Raw genomic sequence first — 21,613 nt, 5'->3', positions numbered from 1 at the left:
TGGCCTGCCAGGCATGAAGGCGGCCTGACCTCGCCACAAGCAAGCTAGCTGAGCAGCACGCTGGGCAGGCAGCGGTGCTGACGGGGGAGCCGATATCGGGATCGTCGGCGGAAGCAGCCAGGCAGCTTGGAGGGAGCTGGTTGGGCCCAGGTCGTAACGGTTCGTCGCGGGAGCTGGATACCGACGCGGCATGGGCCGCAGCTGTCTCATCGACGAGGCAACCAGGAACTAGCTCCGAACAGTACGTTCAAAAAAAGTCTACGATGCTGGGATGCTCTTGTGATGCTCGCCGCCGCCCGGTCGTCTGCCTCGCCAGGTCAAGCGCCGCACCGTCCTGAACGTATCAGGCAGGCAGGGATCAATCGCAGCCACCGTTGGCCGCCGCTGTCGCCGCCGCCTGCTCGTCACGCTGAGCCTGCCTGCCGGTCTCGAGGAGACGTGCGTGCGTACATACGTCGTTCTCACGTCTGCATGCAAGAGGCAGGTGGGTGCAAGCTTGCCTGCCTGCTTGCTTACAGCTGCTTGCCTGCCTGACGGCTTCCTCCAGCCTCAATCGCTGCCTGCTTGCTTGCTTGCTTGCTTCATCCCGCACCGTGCATCCGATTCGCCGCTGCTGTTGATCCGGCGTGCGCATACAGACGAGATGGAGAGGAGATGCAGTCCGGTACAAGCGACCTCCTCCCCTTTTCGACAGCCAAGAAGCAAGCAAGCAAGCATGCAAGCTAAGCAGGAGGCAGGTTACCGGTAGGAGCGCCGTGCGTGGCGTACACAGCGCGCGTATGCGAGCCGCACCGCACCGGTAGGTACCGTCAGCCACGATGGCCTCGTAGATACCGTCGTAGGTTGCAGCACGGCCGAAGCCGAAGGAGCGAACCCTCGAAACCGGCCGATGTCGGTGCGTCGCTTGCTCGCTTGCTCGCTTGCGTCGGAAGCTCAGCTACAGGGTAGTCGGTCGATTTCGCTCGCCTTTCTTGTCCTGGGCATCCCGCTGCCCGTCATCCTCGGTCCCAAGCACGCACGCAAGCTCAGGCTCGCTCGCGTGGGCGCGAGACCGAACCAGGCCAGGTCAGGCCAGGCAGAGCGAGCGAGTGAGCGAGCGTGGGGGAGCTGCTCATTTGCCCACTGCGACCAACGGATCGAGAGCAAGAACAGGCAGGCAGGCCTGGCCGCGCCACCAGGCCCAGGCCCAAGCTGGGAGAGCTTCCTTCGCTTCGCAGGCTCAAGAGGAAACCAGGCGAGGCTAGGCTGCCCAGGCCAGGTACAGGTTACGCCGGGTAACTACGACTGTAAGATGGATCTCGTTTGGTTTGTTTCCTTGGCGCCGTCCGTCAGCAGCTAGCGAAGCGTAGCTTTGGCTGGGCCTGACGTGGTCGCTGGGCCATCGAGTCTGCGCGGGCTGGCTGCCACCACCATTGCTTGAGTACTGAACGAGTCAGAGGCCGGCTTGTCGACGGACTTTAGCGTCGCGCGCTCCCGTCGTCGTATCTGCCACCATACGGAGCTTTCCCGGCGGATGCTGACGCTACATGGCGATTGCTCGTGTGTAATCGGCCAGTCGATGGCAGCCCACCTGCCTGACACGTACGTATGTACGCACTCACGGTATCTCCGGTCGCAGCCTTGTTCGGTTTAGCCGCCTGTCTGACCTCCCGCGTTTCGGGAGCTGCCGAGCCGATCCGCTCGCACGCCTCCGCCGCCTGCGCCGCTGTCGTTGCGGCACCTGCTGGCTCGGTATTCGCCGGACGAGGTACCGATGACGATGACAGCAGCAGCAGCAGCAGCAGCAGCAGCAGTTGCTGCCAACTCGCGTTCCGATGGATGCTGGAGCGGTGCCTGGCACAGCATGGCCTGCCTGGCGCGCCGGGGATCTCGCCACGTAGGTACGTACACAGCATGTGCCTATCTACCGGTACAGAGCGGCAAGTGCTTCTTACCACACGCAGCGTGCGGTGCAGGTGCAGCAGCGACCATACGCCTTTGCAGATCAGCGGATATATGGATGAGTGTACCAGCCAGCAGGGGGCGAGCCGTGGTCGAGGCTGGCTGGTACCGAGGCGTGGTAGGTGTTCCGACGCCCGCCTGTGCTGATCGTCGTCGTGCCTGGCGGACACGCGCAATCCCTAACTATCTGCTTTGCTGCGTGCGGGTGTGTCGGTCGATACCGACCGGTAGTCGCTCTCGTCGAGCAATCACACGCCGAAGGTTGGTCGAGTCAAGGTGCCTGGTGCTAGGTACCGGTATGGTGATGCTCGCCTGCCCGTTGCAGCCTCTTGCTGGGAGGCTGTGTTTCAGCATGAAAGCCATTCAGGGCCGCGGCACTGCCACAAGCACGGAGGCAGGCGTGAGTGCTGTAGATACAGCTGCTACTGCGGATGGTCCAACCTGGCCGTCCGCAGGTCCACCGCTGATGCTCGACGTCGAGCGCATTAAAGGTGCGATAGAGGCGGTCGTACGAAGTCTGAGCAGTGTCGCATCGATACCAACGAGCGACGCAGCGTGGGTGTGAAGTCGAAGGAGCAGCGGTTGCGGTCTCGTCACCGGCTCTCGAATACCTAGAAGCGCTGGCCTCCACGTGCGGCTGGCCACAGATCGAGCGAATGCCACTCCTGCAGCGCCGCTGGAAGGACAGAGCGGGCTGATTGGTGGCCGTCCAGTTGGCGTCGCCGAGGCGTTCCTTTCCCTTGGCCAACAAGAATCGGGCGAGCCTCCGAAGCCGACGCCCGCAGCTGTAGGTAAGCATGGAGCCGGTCCCTAACTAGCCCTTAGCCTGATGGCTGAGTCGTTCGCTGGCGGGGCGAAGGTGTGGTTCGAGAACAACGGCGACGTACGTCGTCGTGGTTTGGCACTCCGACCCTCGACTCGACCCTCGACTCGCCTGCCGTGCCTCGCCCTGGACTGGCCGGCCAGTGGCAACGCCGTGGGCACGTTTGTTGTTTTCCGACGCCAGGCTTGCCGCCCCCCACGCCCGCGGTTCGGATGCACGACGCAGGCTCAGGCACCGATGCTCGACAGGCAGCTGCTGTGAGTGGCCAGCACCGGTCGGTCCCTGGGCCGCCTGCGAGCAACCAACCAAGCAGCAGGCAACGGGCGAGGCTGCGACTCGCCTGGCCTCGTCCACGGAGATGCCCATCTCAAGCCACGATGCCCGAATGCCGGGAAAAAGCATCGCCGGCACAGGCGCGGCTGTGACAAAGAGGTCGCCCGCTCCCGACTGTCCGTCCGGCCATGTGGTCGCGAGGCGGCCGATGAGCAAAGACGGCACGGAGCATGGTCCGACGACGTGACACGCCGATATCGGTAGCACGCCGCCGCCGGGCAGGGAGCGGGACTCGACGAGATCCTCGTCAGCCTCGTCCTCCACGACCGCAGGCCCCAACGCGACGCCCGAGGCCCCTCGGACCGCTTCCGGGCGCTGCCTGAACGCCTCACAGCTTGGCGATGACGGGCTTCGCTTCGAGGACACGGCCAGAAACGTGGCACCCGCTCGCGCCCAGGAGCGTTGCGTTTGTCGATGTCGCGACATCGTCGGCCAGCTGGGGAGCCGGCGGTCCGCACGCTGAGCTCGCTCCTCGCCGAGGGTGCTCGGCTCGAGGGCGAGGGGGTGCTGAGTCTTGAGGAGGTCGAGCTTCGTCCACCATCTATCCCGTCTTTGCATCTAGCGTTGCGTCGTCACCGGTACCGCATCCGCCCCGCCCGCGAGAGGCACGTCGTAGACCACCAGGACCTCTCACCATTCGCACGCGCGTGGCAGTCGATTCGTCCGGGCGATTCAGTCCCTGGCCTTATGGAGGACATTCCAATGTGGGGATCATAGAAGTACCAAGACGATGCCGAGCAGGATACCGCCGGCGACGACGCCCACCATGCCCGGGTCGATGCGCGCAGCATCGCTCGAAGGATCTGCAGAGGGGGGAAAGGGGCGACGGCGACAGATTGACGGGAGCGCTCAGCCTTTCTTTGTCCAGTCTGATGCCGGAGCGGAGGAGGCGCAATCCACGACTCACTGGTAGTGTGACCGGTCGGGGAGGCGCCGGGGGTCGAGGCGCTGGTCCCATGGTGCGTCTGCGAGACCGTAAAGGTCATTGTCCCATTGTCGAAGGGCGCCGACGCGGTGGGCGCAGGGAGCGATGTGGACGTGCTGAAGGATAGCGACGTCGACCAAGATGTTGACCAAGCCGTCGACCATGTCATGTCCGCGACCGGTAACGTGGCGGAACGAGTAGCCTCGCTCTGCGGAGCCGGCAAACTGGGTTGGGGCGCACGACCAGTTCCGCCTTGGTACAGCGGCGGGAGGTGCAATGTCCTCGACGGCACGAGCGGAGCAGAGGACGTTCCGCTGCTACTGCCGCCGCCGTCGGTGCTGTTGTCCTTAACCGCCCTCGTCCCGCCGTCGGGCAGGTGTTCGATGTGGAAGCCGAGCGACTTGAGCGCATCGGGTATGTCGTACGTCATCCCCTGCTGCTGGACCTGCTCGGGCGTCGCCGGTACGTCGGCCCTGGCCAGGGCCACGAGCAGCGAGATTAGCAGTGCCAGCATCAGCGGGCTCGCGAGCAGACGGTGGCGAGAGCAGGGCAGAGACAACGTGTCGGTGGCTGATGGAGTGGAAAAGAAGGTGAGAGCAGCGAGCGCAGCGGACAGGTCCACTAGGATGGGGCCGAGGTGCAGGAGAGGCGGCCGAGCTGACGGCAAGTGCGGTCAGAGGCGCCGCCTTTATAGCCTGCCTCATCGTGCTCTGCAGCCCCACCTCGACGCCGTTGGCGCCGATATTAGGTCGGCTGGTGTCGTTCGTTCGGCCGCGGGTCGCCCCCACCTCGCCGGCTCTCAGCCCGTTGCACGCCGCTTCGGTGGGTTGCCTGTGACCGACGTTGCAGCGAGACGTCCATTATTCTCCTCGACCGCGCCCTGCTGGTTGGTCTGGCCACAAACAGATACCGCAGGTCAATGCAGGCTGCGGCGCCGATGACGACGTCCGATGCTGCAGAGAGGCGGGTTGAGTGTCGCTCCGGAGAGGAGCGCCGATATCATGCTGGCAGCCGTGGAGAGACAAGGTCGTGATATTTCCGTGTTCGCGCCCCGTTTCAGTCGTGCGACCGGGTGCCTCCGCCATCCGGCGGCCGCCCCGGTCTTCTATAGACTCATGGTCATGGTGAGCGTCTTGGCGTGGACGCCTAGTACCGGCGGGCCGCCGGTAAAGAGGCTCTCTAGGTGTTCCAGGTAGCGCAGGCTCCTCATCTCGTCCCGCGACGTCCCCGGCTCCGGGGCGGGCAGCGCCGTCAGCACCACCGAGGTCGCGGCCGACGAGTTGGAGCGGATCAGTTCGCTGCGGTGCGAAGGCAGGTGGGTGAGAGGAGGGGAGGATGGTCAGTGGACAGGCTCGGCAACGATCAGACCGGGCCTGGCTTGCTTGCCACTCACTTGAGTATGAGGTACTGCGCCTTGTTGGGCAGCTCGTTGAACGAGATCCGGATGCCCTCCGCCGCCGCCGGGATGCTCGAGGCAATCGAAGCGCTCGAGACCGGACGCGATCCGGAGCCGGGGCGGCGAGAGCGCGAGGCACGGCGGGGCGCCGAGCTATTCGCTGGGCCAGAACTCGTCGGCAGTTCCTCGGAGCGTGCGCGGCCATGCGCCGACGACGACGAGGCCCGCCTCACGCTGCCAGACGCCTTCCTCACCCGCTTGCCCGATGCGGACGCCGACGGACCCCGCGCTCGCCTCGTCGAAGTGGCCGGCTCCGCGTCGCTGCTGCTGGAGGGACTGCCGCGCAGCGACAGGCCGGAGCCGTCAGCATCACTGCTGATGCTCGAGCGGCGCGAGGCGGGGCCGGAACGGGCCGCTTGGTCACCCTGCTGGAGTTGCTCCTGCATCCTGGCCCGGTCCGATGCCTTGAGCGTCCTGTCCTGGTCCTCCGATCCGTGGCCGTTGCCCTCTCGACCCGCGTGGCCAACCGAGGCTGCAAACGGGCTCGGGTGCAGCTCATCGCGCGGCAGCGAGGCTCTCGGCGTGTCGCTCGAATCGGTCGAGACGATCGTCGAGCCGACTGATGCGTAGGCTGGGTTGAAGGCGGCGGAGGACGCATGCTCCGAATCGACGTGGCCTGATGCCGATGGCAGCACGGCGCCCTTGACGTTGGCCGGTGTGGCTGTGCGCTGCGACGAGCTGAGGGAGCCGTAGCTGCCCACGGAGCGGCCCACGGTGGCCTCGGTGCCGGTGCTCGTCGACAGCAGCGGCTGGCTGATGGGGTCGTCGGGCAGGCCCGCCGAGCCTCCGAGCGAGTAGGCGCGCGGCCGACGCGATGGTCTGCTGGATCGGCCCGACATGCCAGCCGTCACCGTCGACGACCGGCGCAGTCCGACGCCGGCCCCGGACCTCGAGCGAGCCTCGTCGAGCCAGTCGTCGTCCTCGGAGAGGAGCGCCAGCTCGTCCTCAAAGTCGGAGTCGTCGCTGAAGTCGGTCTCGTCGGTGTCGCTCTCGGCATCGAGGCGGCGGGCGCGCGGGTGAGCGAGGCCTAGGCGGATGTTCTGCTTGTGGAAGGCAAGGTGCTCGGCGGGCAGGCTGACGCCGAGGATGCGCTGCTCCTTCTTCGATTGCTTGCGCGACTCGGGGCCGGGCGAGGGGATCGCCTGCGCCGAAGGCTGCGACGCCCTCTTTGCCGCCGCCTTGGCCCGCTTCTCCGACTCCCTCCGCAGCTGCTTGAGCGCCTCCCACCACGGGTCGCCGCGGAGGGCGGCCTCGATGTCGTCGAAGATGGGCTTCTGGCCAAGCACGATAGCCTGGTAGGTGGTGACGCTTGGGTCCGAGAGGCAAAAGACGCGCAGCGAGGCAGGGATGCGGAGGTTGTCGAGCAGCGAGCGGATCCGGCGGCGTTCGTCCTCGATCTCGGCGGGATGCTCGACAAACACCGACACGCGCAGCTTGTGCGACTTCCACGTGCCCGTCAGGCTGAGGATGGTGCCGAGGTGCAGCACCATGGTGTACGTGTCCCAGGCGTGGCTGTCGTCGTCGGCCTCGTCTCCGCTTGCGATCTGAATGGGCCAGAGGTCGATGTACTGGTCAGAGGTCGGCTTGTCGTACCTGGTCGTCGCCGACGGCCCGGGCAGCTGCATCGTGTCGAAGCCATACGCGATCGCCAGCGCCTTGTTGAGCGCCAGCGCATCCTCCATGATGCCGACGTAGGTCGTGGGGCGGATCGGCGTCTCGCGACGCACTCCGTCGGTGGGCAGGCTGCCGATGTCGATGGCGCGGTGCGGCCGGTGCGGCCAGCTGATGCCGCGGATCGTAATCTCGCTGCCGTCGCGCTGGTGGGCCGTGGGCGATGACGACGACGAAGATGAAGACGCTGCCGCGGCGGCGGCAGCCGAAGGGACGGGCCCGCGTGCCACCTTGGCCGGGTGCTGCATGTCGCTCGGGTAGCCCATGACGACGATGTTGGGGCGCATGCCGCCGAGGCCGCACGAGAGGATGAGGTTGCGCGCGCCCTCGCGCTCGTCGGCGGCGATGATGACGTCGACAAACGACTTGATGCCAGTCAGGTCGACGAGCTTGAGCCACGCCACCTGCTGCTTGCGCAGCTCGGCCAGGCACTCGGTGAACTCGCCCTTGAGCACGTGGCCCAGCACGTAGAGGGCGCCCTTCTTGAGCGAGTTGCAAAAGATGATAAGGTTCCACTCGGTGCGCGGGTTGTTGGCGAGCAGCAGGATCTGCGGCCGCCAGTACTTGACGTGGCCCTTGCGCTCGTCGAGGCGGAGCAGGTACTTGCGGACAAAGTGGTAGGTCAGGTTGCGCGTCACGTCGCCCCACGGCTTGGGCGGCGAGAAGAAGTGAATGGCGACAAAGAGGAAGATGGCCACGACGATGCACGCGATGGCGGCGAGCGGGTCGGTGAAGAACATGGCGCCAAAGCAGCTGAGGGCTCCGCCGCCGGCGGTCCAGATGTTCCAGTACTTGAACGAGGGCCGGAACGAGGGGGCGCCGCCGGCCTTGAGCGCGCAGGTGGCGAAGCTGAGCGTGCCAAACGTCAGGAGCGTCGTCATCGTCACCAGCTGGGCGATGGTGTTGACCGAGTCGACAAACAGAATCAACTGGCAGAGGAGGTAGGTGGCGAGCACGGCAAAGGTGGGCGTGTCGCTGATCTCGGTGCCCTGGGCGAAGACGTCGAGCACGGGCAGCAGGTTGTCGCGCGCGATGGCCTGCAGCACCTTGCCGCACGCCATGACGCCCATGAGGGCGGAAAAGGCCGTCGAGGCGAGCGCGCCAAACGTGATGACCTGCGGGCTCAGCGCCACGTCCGACACGATGCCGACGTCGACGTAGAACGACTCGCGCTCGATGGTGGCGGCGAACACGACGAAGCTCATGGCGTAGACGAGGAAGGTGAAGAGGAGCGAATAGTTGGTGCCCTTGGGGATGCTCTTGCTCGGCTTGCGCAGGTCGCCAGACATCGAGGCGCCGGCCAGGATGCCCGTGACGGCGGGGAAGAGGACGCCAAACACCGACTGCCAGCTCTCCGGGTCCGGGCCGGTCGACGAGCCGGCGGCGCCCGAGGTAAAGCGGGGGAGCAGATTCTGGCGCAGCGTCTGGAGCGACCAGCCGGTATAGTAGGCGCCGCGCTCATCGTCGATAAACGGCTGCACCGTCAGCGACGAGATGGGGATGCTGACAATCGAGACGCCGAGGATGACGGCGAGCGCCAGCGTGGCCCGCGCAAACAGCTTGGAGCCGACGAGGCAGACGACGGTGCTGAGCAGCAGCACCACGCTGCCGTAGAAGAACGAGAACCAGGGACCCTCGGGCAGGAAGCCGCTCGGCCCGCGGCTCTCTCCAAAGGCGTCGGTGAGGCTCTCGACGAAGCCGAGCACGTTCATGGCGGCGTTGAGCGCCTGGCCCGCAAAGAAGATGAGGCCGATCGAGCCGCCGAATTCGGGTCCCAGGGAGCGCGAGATGAGGTAGTAGGCGCCGCCGCCACGCACCTGTCCGTTGGTCGAGATGGCGTTGAGGCTCATGGCGGTGAGGGTGTCGATGGTGTAGCTGACGAGGAGGAGGAAGAGGGAGCCGAGCAGGCCCGCCTGGCCGAGGACGAAGCCGAAGCGGAGAAAGAGGATGATGCCGAGGATGTTGAGGCTGACGGGCATGAAGACGCCGTCCCAGGTGCCCAGCTTCCGCGGCGCCATCTCGGCCGGGCTGATCATGCCGGAGCTCTTGGAGCGGTAGATCTGGTGCGACGCGGGCGGCGGTTCGACAAAGCCGCTGTTGGAGCGATGCGGCCGCTGCTGCTTGCCAGCGTGGCCATCCTCGCCCGGCCCCAGCGACTTGTCCGAGAACGACACGCCCTTTGCATTCTTGCGCGGCCGCAGCGTCGCATCTCGCGATCCCGCCGCGTCCCCGGTTGCGTGGCGGTCGCGGCCGTAGCCCATGCCCGGGGTCGAGGTCGATGCTGTCGCTGCTGCTGATGCTGCGGCGGCGGCGGCGGCCGAGGACATCGTCGATCCTCCATGGGCGCCCATGTCGAACGGAGTAGCACCCTGCACCTGGCCGCTCTCGAGATCGACGCGGTAAGCGCCCGAGGGATAATCGTTGACGGCGTCGCCCGACCGCTGCGCGTTGCCAGGGCCAGAAAAGTAGTCGGCGGCCTCGAGCTGGCCGGAGCGTGACGGCACATCGTGTATGCTGTTGCCTGCGACGCTCCTCGGCCTCGATGGCGCCGCCTGGGGCAGGTCGGGGCTGTTGCGGCGCGAGTAGGCGGCGCTGGTGCTGGCGGGCGCGGGCGCAGTGTGCGGGTAGCCATCGACGCCACTGCCGCTGATGCCGTGGGGGTGGTCCAGGCCGAGGTCGCTCACCTCTCTCCTCCTGCGGCCGGCCAGCGTCGACTGCGGCTGATCCGGGCCCTCGGGCGCGCTGGCCTCGCCCGCCGCATCCTCCTGGATGCCGTCCTCGTCGAGAGGCTGGCGGCGGAGCAGCTGGTGCTGCAGCGAGTCGAAATCCTGCGAGGTCCGCGAGACAAAGTGTGACATCTTGGCGTGACGGCCCAGGGCGGCGCCAAGTGGGGGCGATGCCGAGAGATAGGGGTCAGCAGTACTCCGGGGGTCCAGAGACGAGGTCTGCGTAGAGAGTGACCGGGCGGGCCGCGTTCCGAAGGTGGCAAGTCACCGCTGCCGTTTTCTTTATCGCTGTCGCTAGCGCTTGCTCTGCTCAGTGGAGCGGTTCCTCGCGGTCGCCGGCGAGATTCTAGTGGGGTGTGCTAGAGCAGTCGTGGGGCATGGCCTCGCCCTTTGAGCGCAGAGCGCGGGATTGGAGTGCTGGTGGTCCGTCAAGAGACGAGCAGTGCTGCGAGCCGTCTCGGGAGCCTCTGAGAGGAGGACCCTGAGGCAAACGTAGTGTGGGATGGGAGCGAGACGAGCTCGGAACGATGCCGAAGGGCGACGAGGGCGTGGCGTAGCCAGACGAGGCTGGGATGGGCTAGGCGGCGCAGTCTATGAGGTGGCGAATGGTGGAGACAAGGCCTGGCCGGCGGCGGTGCTGGGATCGGGAGGATGCCGAACAGAAGGGGCTGGTGCGAGTAGTGAGGAAGGATGAGATGGAGACGGGGCGAAGGTCGATGTGTCGGTCGGTCGGTCAGACAGTCAGTTGGGGCCAGGGGGGCGGCAGGCAGGCAGCTTGCCTGAGCCTGCGCACGCTCCAGCCCTTCCCTGTCCGCACCGCCCCCCTCGACAGTGCCCGCCCCCTCTCTGCAGGCAGCCGCGCCCCCCGCAGCCGAAAAAAGTCGGCCTGGAAATGTGGAGCAAAAGGAGCTGTCTCGTCAGGCTGGCTGGCTTCTCTCGTCGTCCTCGTGGTCGTCCTAACAACCACCACCACCACCACCACCACCACCACCACCGTCGTCACCACCGTCGTCCGATCGCTCGCTCGCGGAACCGTCGCCATGGCCAACCGAACGCTGCGCGGATCGCTCAACGTGCACGGCACCAATCCGCAGTTTCTCGTCGAAAAGACGATCCGCTCCCGCATCTACGACTCGCGCTTCTGGAAGGAGCACTGCTTCGCCCTCACCGCCGAGTCCATCATCGACCGCGCCGTCGATCTTGAGTACGTCGGCGGGACCTACGGTCTTCAACGGCCCAGCCCCTTCCTCTGCCTGCTGCAGAAGCTCCTACAGCTCCAGCCGGAGCGCGAGATTATCCTCGAATACCTCAATGCGGCCGAATTCAAGTGCGTCTCGCTGCCGTCGCTGCCGTCGCTGCTGCATCGCATATCGTGGCACCACTGGGCTCCAGCTGACTCTTTCCGTCTTGATCTGCCTCATCCTCCCGGCTGCTTTCGCCTGCTCGCAGATACCTGAGGGCCCTGGCGGCCATGTATGTCCGCCTCACGTTCCGAGCGGTCGAGGTGTACGAGCTCCTCGAGCCGCTCCTGGACGACTACCGCAAGTTGCGGTGGCGCGACATGAGTGAGTGTTTGTGCTCCGGCCTCCACCTGGCAGACAAGCGAGGCCCGCTTTACGATGCTCGACCTGCTGACGCCCTCGTTGCCGTCTCTGCGCCTGCCTCGTACAGCCGGCACCTACAGCCTGACGTACATGGACGTCTTTGTCGACCAGCTGCTGACGCAGGAGCGCGTCTGCGACATCATCCTGCCACGGCTGACGCGGCGCGACGTGCTCGAGGAGATCGAAGGCCTGGCACCGCGCACCTCGAAGCTCGAAGACGTGCTGCTCCACGGCAAGGCCGCGCTCTCCAACGGCGCCGGCGGCGTCGACGGCCGAGACGATGCCGATGGCAGCGGGGCCGAGAGCGACGACTCGGCCGCCGAGACGAGGAGGGAGCGCCGGCTGCGGGCCCAGCGCGCTGCGCGGATACGGGAGCTGCGGCTGCAGCAGGAGCGCGACGGCGGAGGCGAGGGGGCGCTCGAAGAGGGCGAGGAGATCGAGTACGCATCGCAGGAGCTCAGCGACGACGAAGAGGCAGGAGCGGCGAGGGAGAGGTACGTCAGCAGGAGCCCGAGCAGGAGCGTCAGCCCGGACCGCGTCCAGCGGCGGGGGTCGCACGATGCACCAGCAAGATACATCAGCAGGAGCCCGTCGAGGTCAAGATCGAGGTCACGCTCGAGATCGCCGCCTGGGGTGTCAGGGCAGGACGGCGGCGAAATCGAAGCGGCAGGAGGATGGGTGTCGCGACCGCCATCGAGGTCCCCTTCCCGCTCCCCGGATCGTCAGCGCCCACCCGAGGCAGACGACGGCGGCTACGTGTCCCGGTCGCCGTCCCGATCGCCAGACAGGGAATGACAAGTGGATGGGTCACACGCCCTGACCCCCTGAAGCCTGCAACGTGGTGGCCATGGTGTGCCGAGAAGTCTATTGCCGTGTGATGACGCGCTCGCTCGAATGGTTGCGAAAGGTGCAGCGAGCAAAGCAGACGCTCTTGTCCGCCCACCTCTGTGCCCTTCCGCCTCTGCACCCGTGCCATTCTATCTCGCCAGGGCCTTGTGCTCATCTTCGGCATCGTCGGCGTCGGCATCGTCGATCTCGACCTCACGCAGGAGAACGTGGTCGCCCCTCGCTCGGGAGCCGCCCTGGCCGGCGCCGCTTTGGGCGTTTGATCTCCGGAGCTCGATCAAGAGCTGGCCGAGGCTGAGGGACGAGACGATGGTGAGGAGGAGGAACCAGTCCATGCCCATCGAGATGATCATGAGGAGGTAGCGGAGCAAGGTGGCGAGGAAGAAGAGGAGCGTACGGAGGTAGGGTCTCGATCTTCCTGGGCGATGAGACGGGGTGCTGTCGAGGAGCGAGGTGATCAAGCTGGCCTCGATCCGAGGGAAGGGTTGGGGGGTCGGCGTCGGGTCAGCAGGCGCGAGGAGAGGCATCGGACCGGGTCGACAGCGAAAGGCACACACCGTTCAGCCAGGCCCATGGCGAATGTGAAGACGGCACTGCCCAGGTAGGTTCCAGTGCTGTCGACGATGAACGAAGGAAAGAGGAACGGCTCGCCCCCCTCCGGAAAGGTGCCGAAGAGCGACGTGTGCAGGTAGGGCTTCCAGTTGTCCATGGTGAGATGGGGACCGAGGGGAGGGTGGTGAGGGCTGCACCGAGCGGGACGCGATACGAGCTTTTGCTGGTGGGACCAGTGCGAAGAGAGGCGAGTCGACAGATGGTAGGCGAGGCAGGCGATAAGTTATGCTGCAGCGACTTGACCAGGAAGACGATAGGGAGCGACGCAAGGGAGCGAGGGAGGAGGCGAGGGTGATGGTGGGCGGGTGAGCTTGCACCGCCACGGCAGCCAGCAGGCAGAGGCCGGCAGGGCAAAGCGAGGCGAGGAAGGCAAGGCCCCAGCGGCGGGCGCAACAGAGCTCAGGGTCCGTGCAGCGGCGGGCGCAATTTAATGCCGAGTTCCGTCCGGCTCGCCTCGCTGTCACCGCCACCACCAACGCCTCCCCAGCCACCGTGAATATTTCCCCCCTGCAGTTTCTTTCGCCAACGGCCTCAATAGTCGATCACAGCTGGTAATGAATCCGTTGGCAAGGAGCATACAGACGAGAGCAGAGGGGCGATCTGGTATCGAGGTGGGAAAGGAGCGTGACTACAGAGCATGCCGGAGGGGAAGCAGCAGCAGGGACCGGAACAGGACATGGGACAATGGAGCGGGGACCAGCGAGAGGAGAACGGAGACATAGGAGCAAGGAGGGCGAAGAGGACCCGCACATCGACAACAGCGCCAAGCCAGCCACGAGATCGACAACGACTCAAGGGTAGCTCTCTGACACGCTGCGGTGGGTCGTCTCCTCGATCCATACGCCGTTGTAGGGATGCGGCTGACCCATGCGGTGCTGCTGCGCCTCGATGTCGTCGGTCGAGGCGCTGTGCGCGTCCACCTTTGTGAAGTGGGCCACCTCGGCGGGCGTCTCGTCGTCGCCGCTGGTGCTACGGTTGTCGACCGATTTGAGCATGATGACCGTAGGGCCCTTGTCGGCCTGCTTGCTGCCGGTGCCCGTCGACGAGGTGGCGAAGCCGCTCGAGGTGCCCGACAGCTTGGCCTTGCGCGAGTTGAACGACGACACGCCCGCCGAGCCGTACTGGTTGCGGTTCGAGACCTCCTCGGCCAGCTGGGCGTAGAGGCGCGTCGAGCACATGACGCAGACGAGCGACGAGGGCACGGCGCCCGCCAGCGACATTGAGGGCGACAGGTTGGCCAGCGTCAGGGCGGTGACGACCATGTTGGCCAGCAGCGTGGCGGCAAAGTAGAGGATGCCCTGCTCGATGAGAAGCTGGCCGATCCACGGGCCGCCCTTGAAGCTCATCAGCCCGAAGACGGTGAGCAGCAGCACCACCAGGTCGTAGGCCGTCGTGATGAGGTACTTGACAATGTAGCGCTGGTGCACCGAGACGTACGAGCACTGGCCGTCGACCCACTCGGGCCCGGCGCCCGGAAGCCACACCGAGACGACGTCCTTGACGCCCGCCATCCAGGCGGCCAGGGTGCCGGCGGTGAGGACGACGAGGGCGACCGACACGGCCGTCCTGGCGCGGCCAGAGAAGACGCAGACGGCGCGGCAGGCCAGCAGCGCGCTCGACGCGACGGCGACCCAGCCCATCTGGGCCTCGATCCACGCCATGACGGTGTCGCAGTCGATCTCGGTGTAGGTGTAGAGGAAGACGAGGCACGACACCATGTAGCTCCACCAGAAGAGTTTCGAGGCAAAGTAGGGGATCTGCGCCAGCCGGTGGCTCCGCCGGCCGCGGAGCAGCGAGTAGTCGAAGCGCGCAAACCGGACATTGTCGGTGAAGAAGATGCCCATGCAGATGAAGATCTCGGCCTGGATCGTCAGCACGACACGGCCGTTGACCGCGGGGGCTGCCCAATCGACCATGGCGGGAGCGGGGCGAGGGCTTGGGCCGTAGCTGAGGCGAAGGCGACGGCGAGGAAGCGGGCGAGGAGGGACGCCGGTGAGGTCCAAAGCAGGAGAAGAAGAGGGCGGGTGGAAGTGCAAGAGGGAAGGGCGAACCGGTGGAGTAGGATGAGGGGTCTAGGAAGGCGATACCACCTCAGAGGCAGGCCACCTTTATCGACATGGACACCCGGTGGCAGTCGAGCGGACGTCCAGCACCATCAAACCCTCAACGGCCAGGCGCGCGGTCGACTGACCGGCCCACCGGCCGGCGGCGCCCAAGCGCTCTTCGACAAGCCCCGACGCTGCGACAACGGGCACGGGCACGGGTCTCAGGCGAGGAGGATAGAGGCCGGCCACGGTCGAGAGAGCCAGTAGGCAACGAGGGCGCTGGGCCCCAGTCCGGGCGTGGCTGTGGCGGCCACGTCCAGGCCCTCCCTCCCGCTCGTGCGCGGACGACCCCTCGAGGCTAGACTGATCCAGGCCGGCCAGCCAGGCTGGATGCATGGTGACCGGTCGATCCGTCGACGGCGACTCCCATGCTCCAGCTGTGCAACCGCCGAATTCTTCTCCGTCCTCGCCTGGACCGCCCGTTGGCCTATCAAACCATCCGCGTTGCCGGCATCTTGCTCTGCGGACGACGGGATTGGCACAAGGTTCGTCTCGTCTTGCCTCGTCTGTCCGTTCGAGGGCCAGGAATCAACACTGATCCTGTACGGGGATCTGACAACCGAGCAAGCGAGGGACAGACGGGGGGCGGCGGGCACGGAGGAAAGGGGAACGGGGGGGGGAGGAGAACCATGCCAGGAACGGTCATGCCATGGAGCCCAGACCGGGTCGAAGGAGCCCACGAAGGAGGCGTACGCTTCGGCGTGGGCAGCGCAAACCCCAAACCAGCCAGGCTGCGTGAGAAGGTTGGCACGGGTGAAGAACCTAGGTACGTGGACCAACCGAAGGGTATGGCCGTGAGCAAGGGCAGAGTTCAGGTCGTCGGGAGCCGCTGCGAGTAGTTGCTGCTGCGCCATCAACCTCAAACGCTCTCCAACCTCGCCTTCCGAGGCGGCGATGCGGTGTGGTCCGAGTCTCTGGGAAAGCAGAGGCTGCGCCTTTGCAACGCTGCAGCGGCAGCGTTCAGGGCCGACGGCGCCCGTGATGGGAGACAGGTCGACATGCGACCTCATCACGGGCGCGGCGAGCACGCAGCAAGAGCACGGAGGAACCAAGAGCCGGGAGGACAATTGGCGGGAGGGCTCCTTCACACTCCCTGCTTCAGCATCTCCTCACGCGACCCTCAGTCTGCCACCACTCCGCCCGCAGCTCCCGCAGCTCCCGCAGCCCCTTGTGTCCATTGGCCGGCCGAAGCGAGGCGCCACGACGTACGGGTTCGGGCTTGGAAACGAGCGACGTCAGTACCACACGCCTGCACACGGACAATTCGACCCTCTTGCCGCCTCCTTTGAAGTACAGAGGCGGTCCGAACCACTTCGTGATGGTGAGAAGGGGTCCAGGCTCAAAGCAAAAGGCAGGAGCAACAGAGAGCGCAACGGGAGCAAAGGACGATGAGACCAAACCATCGCTTCTACCTTGCTCCCAGGATCCCATGCCTTTGCAGCCATGCTCAAGCATTGGCATCGCAGTACACAGTTAGCATGGGAGCGACGCCACCTACAGAAGCTCTCTCCCTAACGAGAGCAGGCCCCGAGCATGAAAAGCTACTTACTTCGCCTGTCCCTGTCCCTGTCCCTGCTGGCGGGGGGGAGAGCTTGAGGCAGCGGCGGCGCGTTCGGGTGGCGCTCGAGGCAGGCAGGCGTACAAGGTTTCGGGGCCCGCGTTTCGAATTTAGCGTGTCCAACAGGGCGGCACGGGGAAGGCCGATGGGATGGATGGGCCGACAAGCAAGGGTATCGCGACACGCTGAGGGAGAGGGAGAGCAAGCAAGCAGGCTGAGGAAGGGCAAGAGGCAGAGCGTAGTCAGGCACGTACGGAGCCAAGATGACCCGACGGCCGAGCTGGAAGGTTGCGTTGAGGCTTGCTTGCGATGAGGGGTACCGTATCATGCGGAGTACAAAAGAAGGCTGCGCAACGGCGACGGCTGACGAGGAGGCTGGGATAGGCTGGGCAGGCGGGTAGGGCGAGTCGAGACAGGCCAGGGCTAGGCTAGGGCGCGAACGCCAACGGGAGCGCCACATCCTATGCCAGGGATTCCGCCGCCCAACGCCCAGACAACCGACCCGACCTCGGACGCAGACGGCAGACGCACACATGGCATGGCTGGCTGGTTGCCAAGAACCCGTGCGCCGGCCTGTCCTCTCGCGAACGCCCAGACGCAGGGACGGATTCGATTGCCTCACTACTACTACTCCCGTCGCGGGCCGCGTTGACCTTCACATCACGGCTGCACTGGCCGAGGCTCGAGCCCCCCCTACCCCGCCGCCTCCCGCCGCCAATTCCACCGCAGCTGCATTCTCATTCGACAGCCAGACGACCGGGAATGGCCCAGGAAGGAGAAGGAGGGACGGGTACGGCATCAGCGGCGCCGCCGTCCCGATCCTCGGTCCTCTTTGTCCCCTCCTTCCGACAGCATCGGAGGCTCCCAGCGATCGCACTCGGTACCGTGAGCGAAGCGAAGGACCCCAGCGCCCGAGCACGCAGCAGCAGGTCGTCTCGCTTTGCCGTGCGTCGTACAGAGTAGGTGCTCAGCGCTTGGCACTCAAGGCTGCCCTGTCAGGGCCTGGCAGGGCCGCAGAGCCAAGCCGCCGCCGCTTCCGAACGCGCCCATGTCAGATCCGCTGTACGTGCACGCTCGCTCAGTCGGAACTTGCCAGCTCGCCGTGAGCAAGGCGCCTTGCTTGCTCGAAAGGCCCCACAGACAAGCGAGGAGCGGGCAGACCAAACGCCGGACGCCACGCCAGCCTCTTGAACCCCCTTCCGGCCGGGCCTCGGTTGGGATTTGGTCGTCGTTGACAGGCAAAGGCAGCGTCTTTGCTTCCCAGCACCATCGACGCAAGGAGACCACAGGCAGGCTGGGCAGTACTTTCTCGCTCCCGACGGCGCGCTGCTGCTGCTGCTGCTGCTGGCGTGCCTGCTTGCTTTTGCCCTCTTCCCACTCGACGACAACAAACAGCTCAGAGGGGCCTGTGTTGCGACGCCCGGGCCTCGCCAGGGATGAGGGCGATCCGGGTTGATCGATCCGCTCGTCGCTGCCTATCTCCTGGCCATGATCGCCGCTGTCGCGGTCCGAAGAGCATGGGCATGGCAGGAGACGGTCTTCACAGGCTTTGATCGCATCGACTGCGGTTCAGATGGACATCGTCGTAACCATCATCTCGTCCTTTTGCTGCAACGGCCCGGCCGGGACAAAACCACAAAGCTAGATCGTCCGTATGGCAGGACGGGATGTTCCAACAATCGGACGTCATGGCCCCTCCTCGCTGCGTCCAGGAGCTGCCTGGCCGTCCCTCGTCCACACGCTAAGGCTGCAAGGCCTGGCGGCCAGGTGCTCGACCATGGCCATCAGAATTGGGCAGGAGCAAATGAACTGCGCGGACAAAGGACCGGGACCAGATGGCCAAACCTGATGCCGCGCCGGCATGCGAGCTTGAGCCCCTTCGACTACCATACGGACCGGACCGGAAGGACCACCCGGAGCCTCTGTCTAACCCTCACCTTTGACAAATGCAGGGGCGGGAGCTGTAAAATTGGTACCAGTCGACGGGGCTGCCAAGAAGGAAGAGCTCGGTGCTGGCCGCCGGACGGACGAGTCTGGCGCTTGTGGTGAGCAAATCAGACACTCTTCAAAGAGGGGCATGCAGCACTTGCATCAGCAACTGTTTAGGGAGGAGAGAAGTCTCTGCACAAGGCGGATGATGCTCAGTGGTCAGGTCTTTGTGGTGATCAATTGCCCACTGCTGCTGTTGCTGCTGCTGCTGCCCGACAGGCCAGGCAGAGGGCGCGGGCAGCGACGCGCCCGGTGTTTGTAGCGTAGAGCTGAAAGACGCACGCCACGCGTGTGGAGCGAGCGCGGGCCCAGAAGCAGGTCGACCCTTGCCCAGGGTCGATTTTGTCGCGCTCCTTCCACCACCGCCTCCACCATCACCACCGCCGCCATTGCCACCCCTGCCGAAACCACTCACTGCACTCCTATTCCCACACGGCCCCTCGGATCCCCAGCAGGGCAGCAGTCAAGCTCGTCCACCGCTCCCCACACCGCACCGATGTCCAAGGGAAAGGAAAAGGCGTCCGACGAGGCCATGCCTCCCGTCGGCGAGGCCCAGATCGACCTGCTACCATGGTATGTCCTAGCCGGTGCTAGCCGCTCGACCGCCGCCGCTGCTCACACCGTCGACCTTGCGCCACTGTTACGACGCCAGGGTGGAAAAGTACCGGCCGGCCACGCTCGACGACCTCGTCTCGCACAAGGACATCACCGGTACCAGTGCGTCTCCTGCGTCGGCCCGCCCTCTTGCGGTAGCGAAGAGATCGCACAGCCTGCTTACCCCTCTCGCCTCTCCTCACACTCGATTCCGGCAGTCCAAAACTTTATCGCCAAGAACCGCCTGCCGCACCTCCTCTTCTACGGCCCGCCCGGCACGGGCAAGACATCGACCATCCTCGCCATGGCGCGCAAAATCTACGGCCCGCAGTTCCGGAACAGCGTGCTCGAGGTGCGTCGAAGCTATGGCAGCGAGGAACGCGCACCGGAGAGGCGCAGACTGACCCAGAGGCAACCCACGGCCTCGCCAACACCTTGACCTTTGCCCGGACCGGACGCAGCTCAACGCTTCCGACGAGCGCGGCATCGAGGTGGTCAGGGAGCAGATCAAGAGCTTTGCCAGCACGCGCAGCGTCTTTAGGTGGGTCCGCGCGCTGGTCTGTCGTCGGCGGACGAGGGGGACCATCGACCTGACCGTCTTGCTCGCTCGCTCTCCATCTTTGGACTCCACACTCGCCGCGCACCACCAGCAACAAGGGCGGCTTCAAGCTCATCGTGCTCGACGAGGCCGACGCCATGACGCAGGCGGCGCAGGGCGCACTGCGACGAGGTGAGTCCGCCGCTGTCGGGCCCATGTCAAAGGCATGCTCGCCGACCGCTGATGCCCCGTTTGATGGCGTCTTTACCCGTCGCCTCTGCTGCCGACCCCCCGCCCGCCCGGCAGTCATCGAGCAGTACACCAAAAACGTGCGCTTCTGCATCATCTGCAACTACGTCAACAAGATCATCCCGGCCATCCAGAGTCGATGCACGAGGTTCCGCTTCAACCCGCTCGAGATGGAGCAGGTCGAGGGGCGGCTGCAGCACGTCATCGAGTCGGAAGGGTGAGTCGAGTCGAGTCGAGTCGCTGCCTGCCCTCCCCACGACGGTCCAACGATTGATCGCAGCTAACGCCAAGGTCATCCCGACCGCCCGGCACGGCCACAGGTGCAAGATCACGGCCGACGGCAAAGAGGCGCTGCTCAAGCTCTCCAAGGGCGACATGCGGCGCGCGCTCAACATTCTCCAGGCCTGCCACGCCGCCAACGACACCATCGACGAGACGGCCGTGTACAACTGCACGGGCAACCCGCACCCTTCGGACGTCAGCGCCGTCCTGACGAGCATGATGCAGGACGAGTTCACCACCGCCTACACCAGTACGTCCCTTGCCGCCGGGTCCGCGCTCGACCGCGCTCGAAGCTGATCCATTCTGTCGTCGTCTGATCTCTGCTCCGCTCTCTTAGACGTCACCACGCTCAAGACGGCAAAGGGCATCGCGCTCGCGGACATGATTTCGGGCATCTACGACCTCCTCACCGAGATCAAGCTGCCGAGGCAGTCGAGGGTCTACCTCTTGGAGCACCTCGCCAACACCGAGTGAGTCCGCTCTCCCCTCTGCACCTGGCTTTCAGCATCAACAAAGCGAGATTGCTGATGCCCCCCCCCCGTCTACCCGTCTTCCTCCGTCTCCATCTCTTTCTCCCTGCGTGCCTCCCTTCTCCCCTGCAGACACCGGCTGAGCACGGGCGGTTCGGAAAAGCTGCAGCTCACCGCGCTCCTAGGCGCCGTCAAGGTGGCCATGGACCTGGCCAAGCCCAAGTGACGGGCGTAGGGCCGTGCAGCGTCTGTAGCGGCACTAGCGATCGCACGGCAATGAAGACGATGACGACACGAAAACGACGAACCGCACTGCGTTGCGCTGCTCACCACCAAACCCCTGGGCTCGACTCGCGACTACCGGGCAAACTCGATGGTGCCCACGCCCTTTTGCCGCTTGAGGGTAAAGAGCTGCTTGGACACCATGCCGTAGATGCTCTTCCGCGCCAGATTCTGGCCGTCGGTCGGGATCTCGGCCGACGACGGCCGGTCGTCGATGGCATCGGCGCGCGTCGCCACCTCGTACGCCTCCCTGCCCGCCTCGGCCCACCACCGATGTCCGTCCATCTTGAGCTCCTCGATATTGACCTGGTGCGGCGACGGCGTGCTCATCATGCGCAGCACGACGTAGGCCGTCATGGCCGTATCGGGCGTGTAGGGCGCCGTCGCGCCCAGCGCCGCCGACGAGGGCGCCGCCGAAGACGCCTCGGTCGCCTGCGACGTCTGCGTCGCGAACGTGTGCGACGAGCCGAGCGACGTGTCGCCCACGTTGCGGTGGATGCCGCCCGACGCGACGAGGCGGAGCAGGCGCAGCGTCTCGTGGAAGTCGGCCGTCTCGCGCTCGGGTACGACGTGGCGCAGCCGTCGCCGAACAGCGCCACACGTTGGACG

General features: G+C 65.6%; 7 protein-coding genes across 7 annotated transcripts in view; 2 read left to right on the top strand and 5 right to left on the bottom strand.

Moving 5' to 3' along the window:
• Window positions 1-3,808: 3,808 nt before the first annotated feature.
• Window positions 3,809-4,536, bottom strand: PFL1_03800 (uncharacterized protein; the record flags this gene model as incomplete). The annotated part of the gene is made up of 2 exons (XM_007881324.1): window positions 3,809-3,900; window positions 4,005-4,536. The coding sequence occupies 2 exons, from the start codon at window positions 4,534-4,536 to the stop codon at window positions 3,809-3,811; spliced, it is 624 nt and encodes a 207-aa protein (XP_007879515.1).
• A 591-nt stretch (window positions 4,537-5,127) lies between these two features.
• On the bottom strand, window positions 5,128-10,007 carry PFL1_03799 (uncharacterized protein; the record flags this gene model as incomplete). Its single annotated transcript, XM_007881323.1, has 2 exons — window positions 5,128-5,320; window positions 5,416-10,007. 2 exons carry the CDS (start codon window positions 10,005-10,007, stop codon window positions 5,128-5,130), a joined length of 4,785 nt encoding a protein of 1,594 aa, XP_007879514.1.
• A 908-nt stretch (window positions 10,008-10,915) lies between these two features.
• On the top strand, window positions 10,916-12,274 carry PFL1_03798 (uncharacterized protein; the record flags this gene model as incomplete). The annotated part of the gene is made up of 3 exons (XM_007881322.1): window positions 10,916-11,202; window positions 11,325-11,440; window positions 11,547-12,274. The coding sequence occupies 3 exons, from the start codon at window positions 10,916-10,918 to the stop codon at window positions 12,272-12,274; spliced, it is 1,131 nt and encodes a 376-aa protein (XP_007879513.1).
• Window positions 12,275-12,456: 182 nt separating this feature from the next.
• PFL1_03797 (uncharacterized protein) lies at window positions 12,457-13,034 on the bottom strand (the record flags this gene model as incomplete). The annotated part of the gene is made up of 2 exons (XM_007881321.1): window positions 12,457-12,787; window positions 12,883-13,034. The coding sequence occupies 2 exons, from the start codon at window positions 13,032-13,034 to the stop codon at window positions 12,457-12,459; spliced, it is 483 nt and encodes a 160-aa protein (XP_007879512.1).
• A 694-nt stretch (window positions 13,035-13,728) lies between these two features.
• On the bottom strand, window positions 13,729-14,853 carry PFL1_03796 (uncharacterized protein; the record flags this gene model as incomplete). The annotated part of the gene is made up of 1 exon (XM_007881320.1): window positions 13,729-14,853. The coding sequence occupies one exon, from the start codon at window positions 14,851-14,853 to the stop codon at window positions 13,729-13,731; it is 1,125 nt and encodes a 374-aa protein (XP_007879511.1).
• A 4,232-nt stretch (window positions 14,854-19,085) lies between these two features.
• Window positions 19,086-20,948, top strand: PFL1_03795 (uncharacterized protein; the record flags this gene model as incomplete). Its single annotated transcript, XM_007881319.1, has 9 exons — window positions 19,086-19,162; window positions 19,242-19,306; window positions 19,402-19,535; window positions 19,645-19,724; window positions 19,834-19,913; window positions 20,028-20,187; window positions 20,291-20,502; window positions 20,590-20,722; window positions 20,855-20,948. The coding sequence occupies 9 exons, from the start codon at window positions 19,086-19,088 to the stop codon at window positions 20,946-20,948; spliced, it is 1,035 nt and encodes a 344-aa protein (XP_007879510.1).
• A 131-nt stretch (window positions 20,949-21,079) lies between these two features.
• The window catches only part of PFL1_03794 (uncharacterized protein), a gene marked incomplete at both ends in the record, with an annotated part of 2,181 nt that continues 1,647 nt past the window's right edge, over window positions 21,080-21,613 (bottom strand). Inside the window, one exon of the mRNA XM_007881318.1 lies at window positions 21,080-21,562. Coding sequence (XP_007879509.1) covers window positions 21,080-21,562 — 483 coding nt within the window. The remainder of the gene's footprint in view (window positions 21,563-21,613) is intronic.

Source organism: Pseudozyma flocculosa (genome assembly GCF_000417875.1).
Source record: "Pseudozyma flocculosa PF-1 unplaced genomic scaffold scaffold00012, whole genome shotgun sequence".
In the NCBI taxonomy this organism is placed as follows: Eukaryota; Fungi; Basidiomycota; class Ustilaginomycetes; order Ustilaginales; family Ustilaginaceae; genus Pseudozyma; species Pseudozyma flocculosa.
The sequence above is the reverse complement of the archived record's forward strand: the minus strand, read 5'-3'. Positions and strand labels throughout refer to the sequence as shown.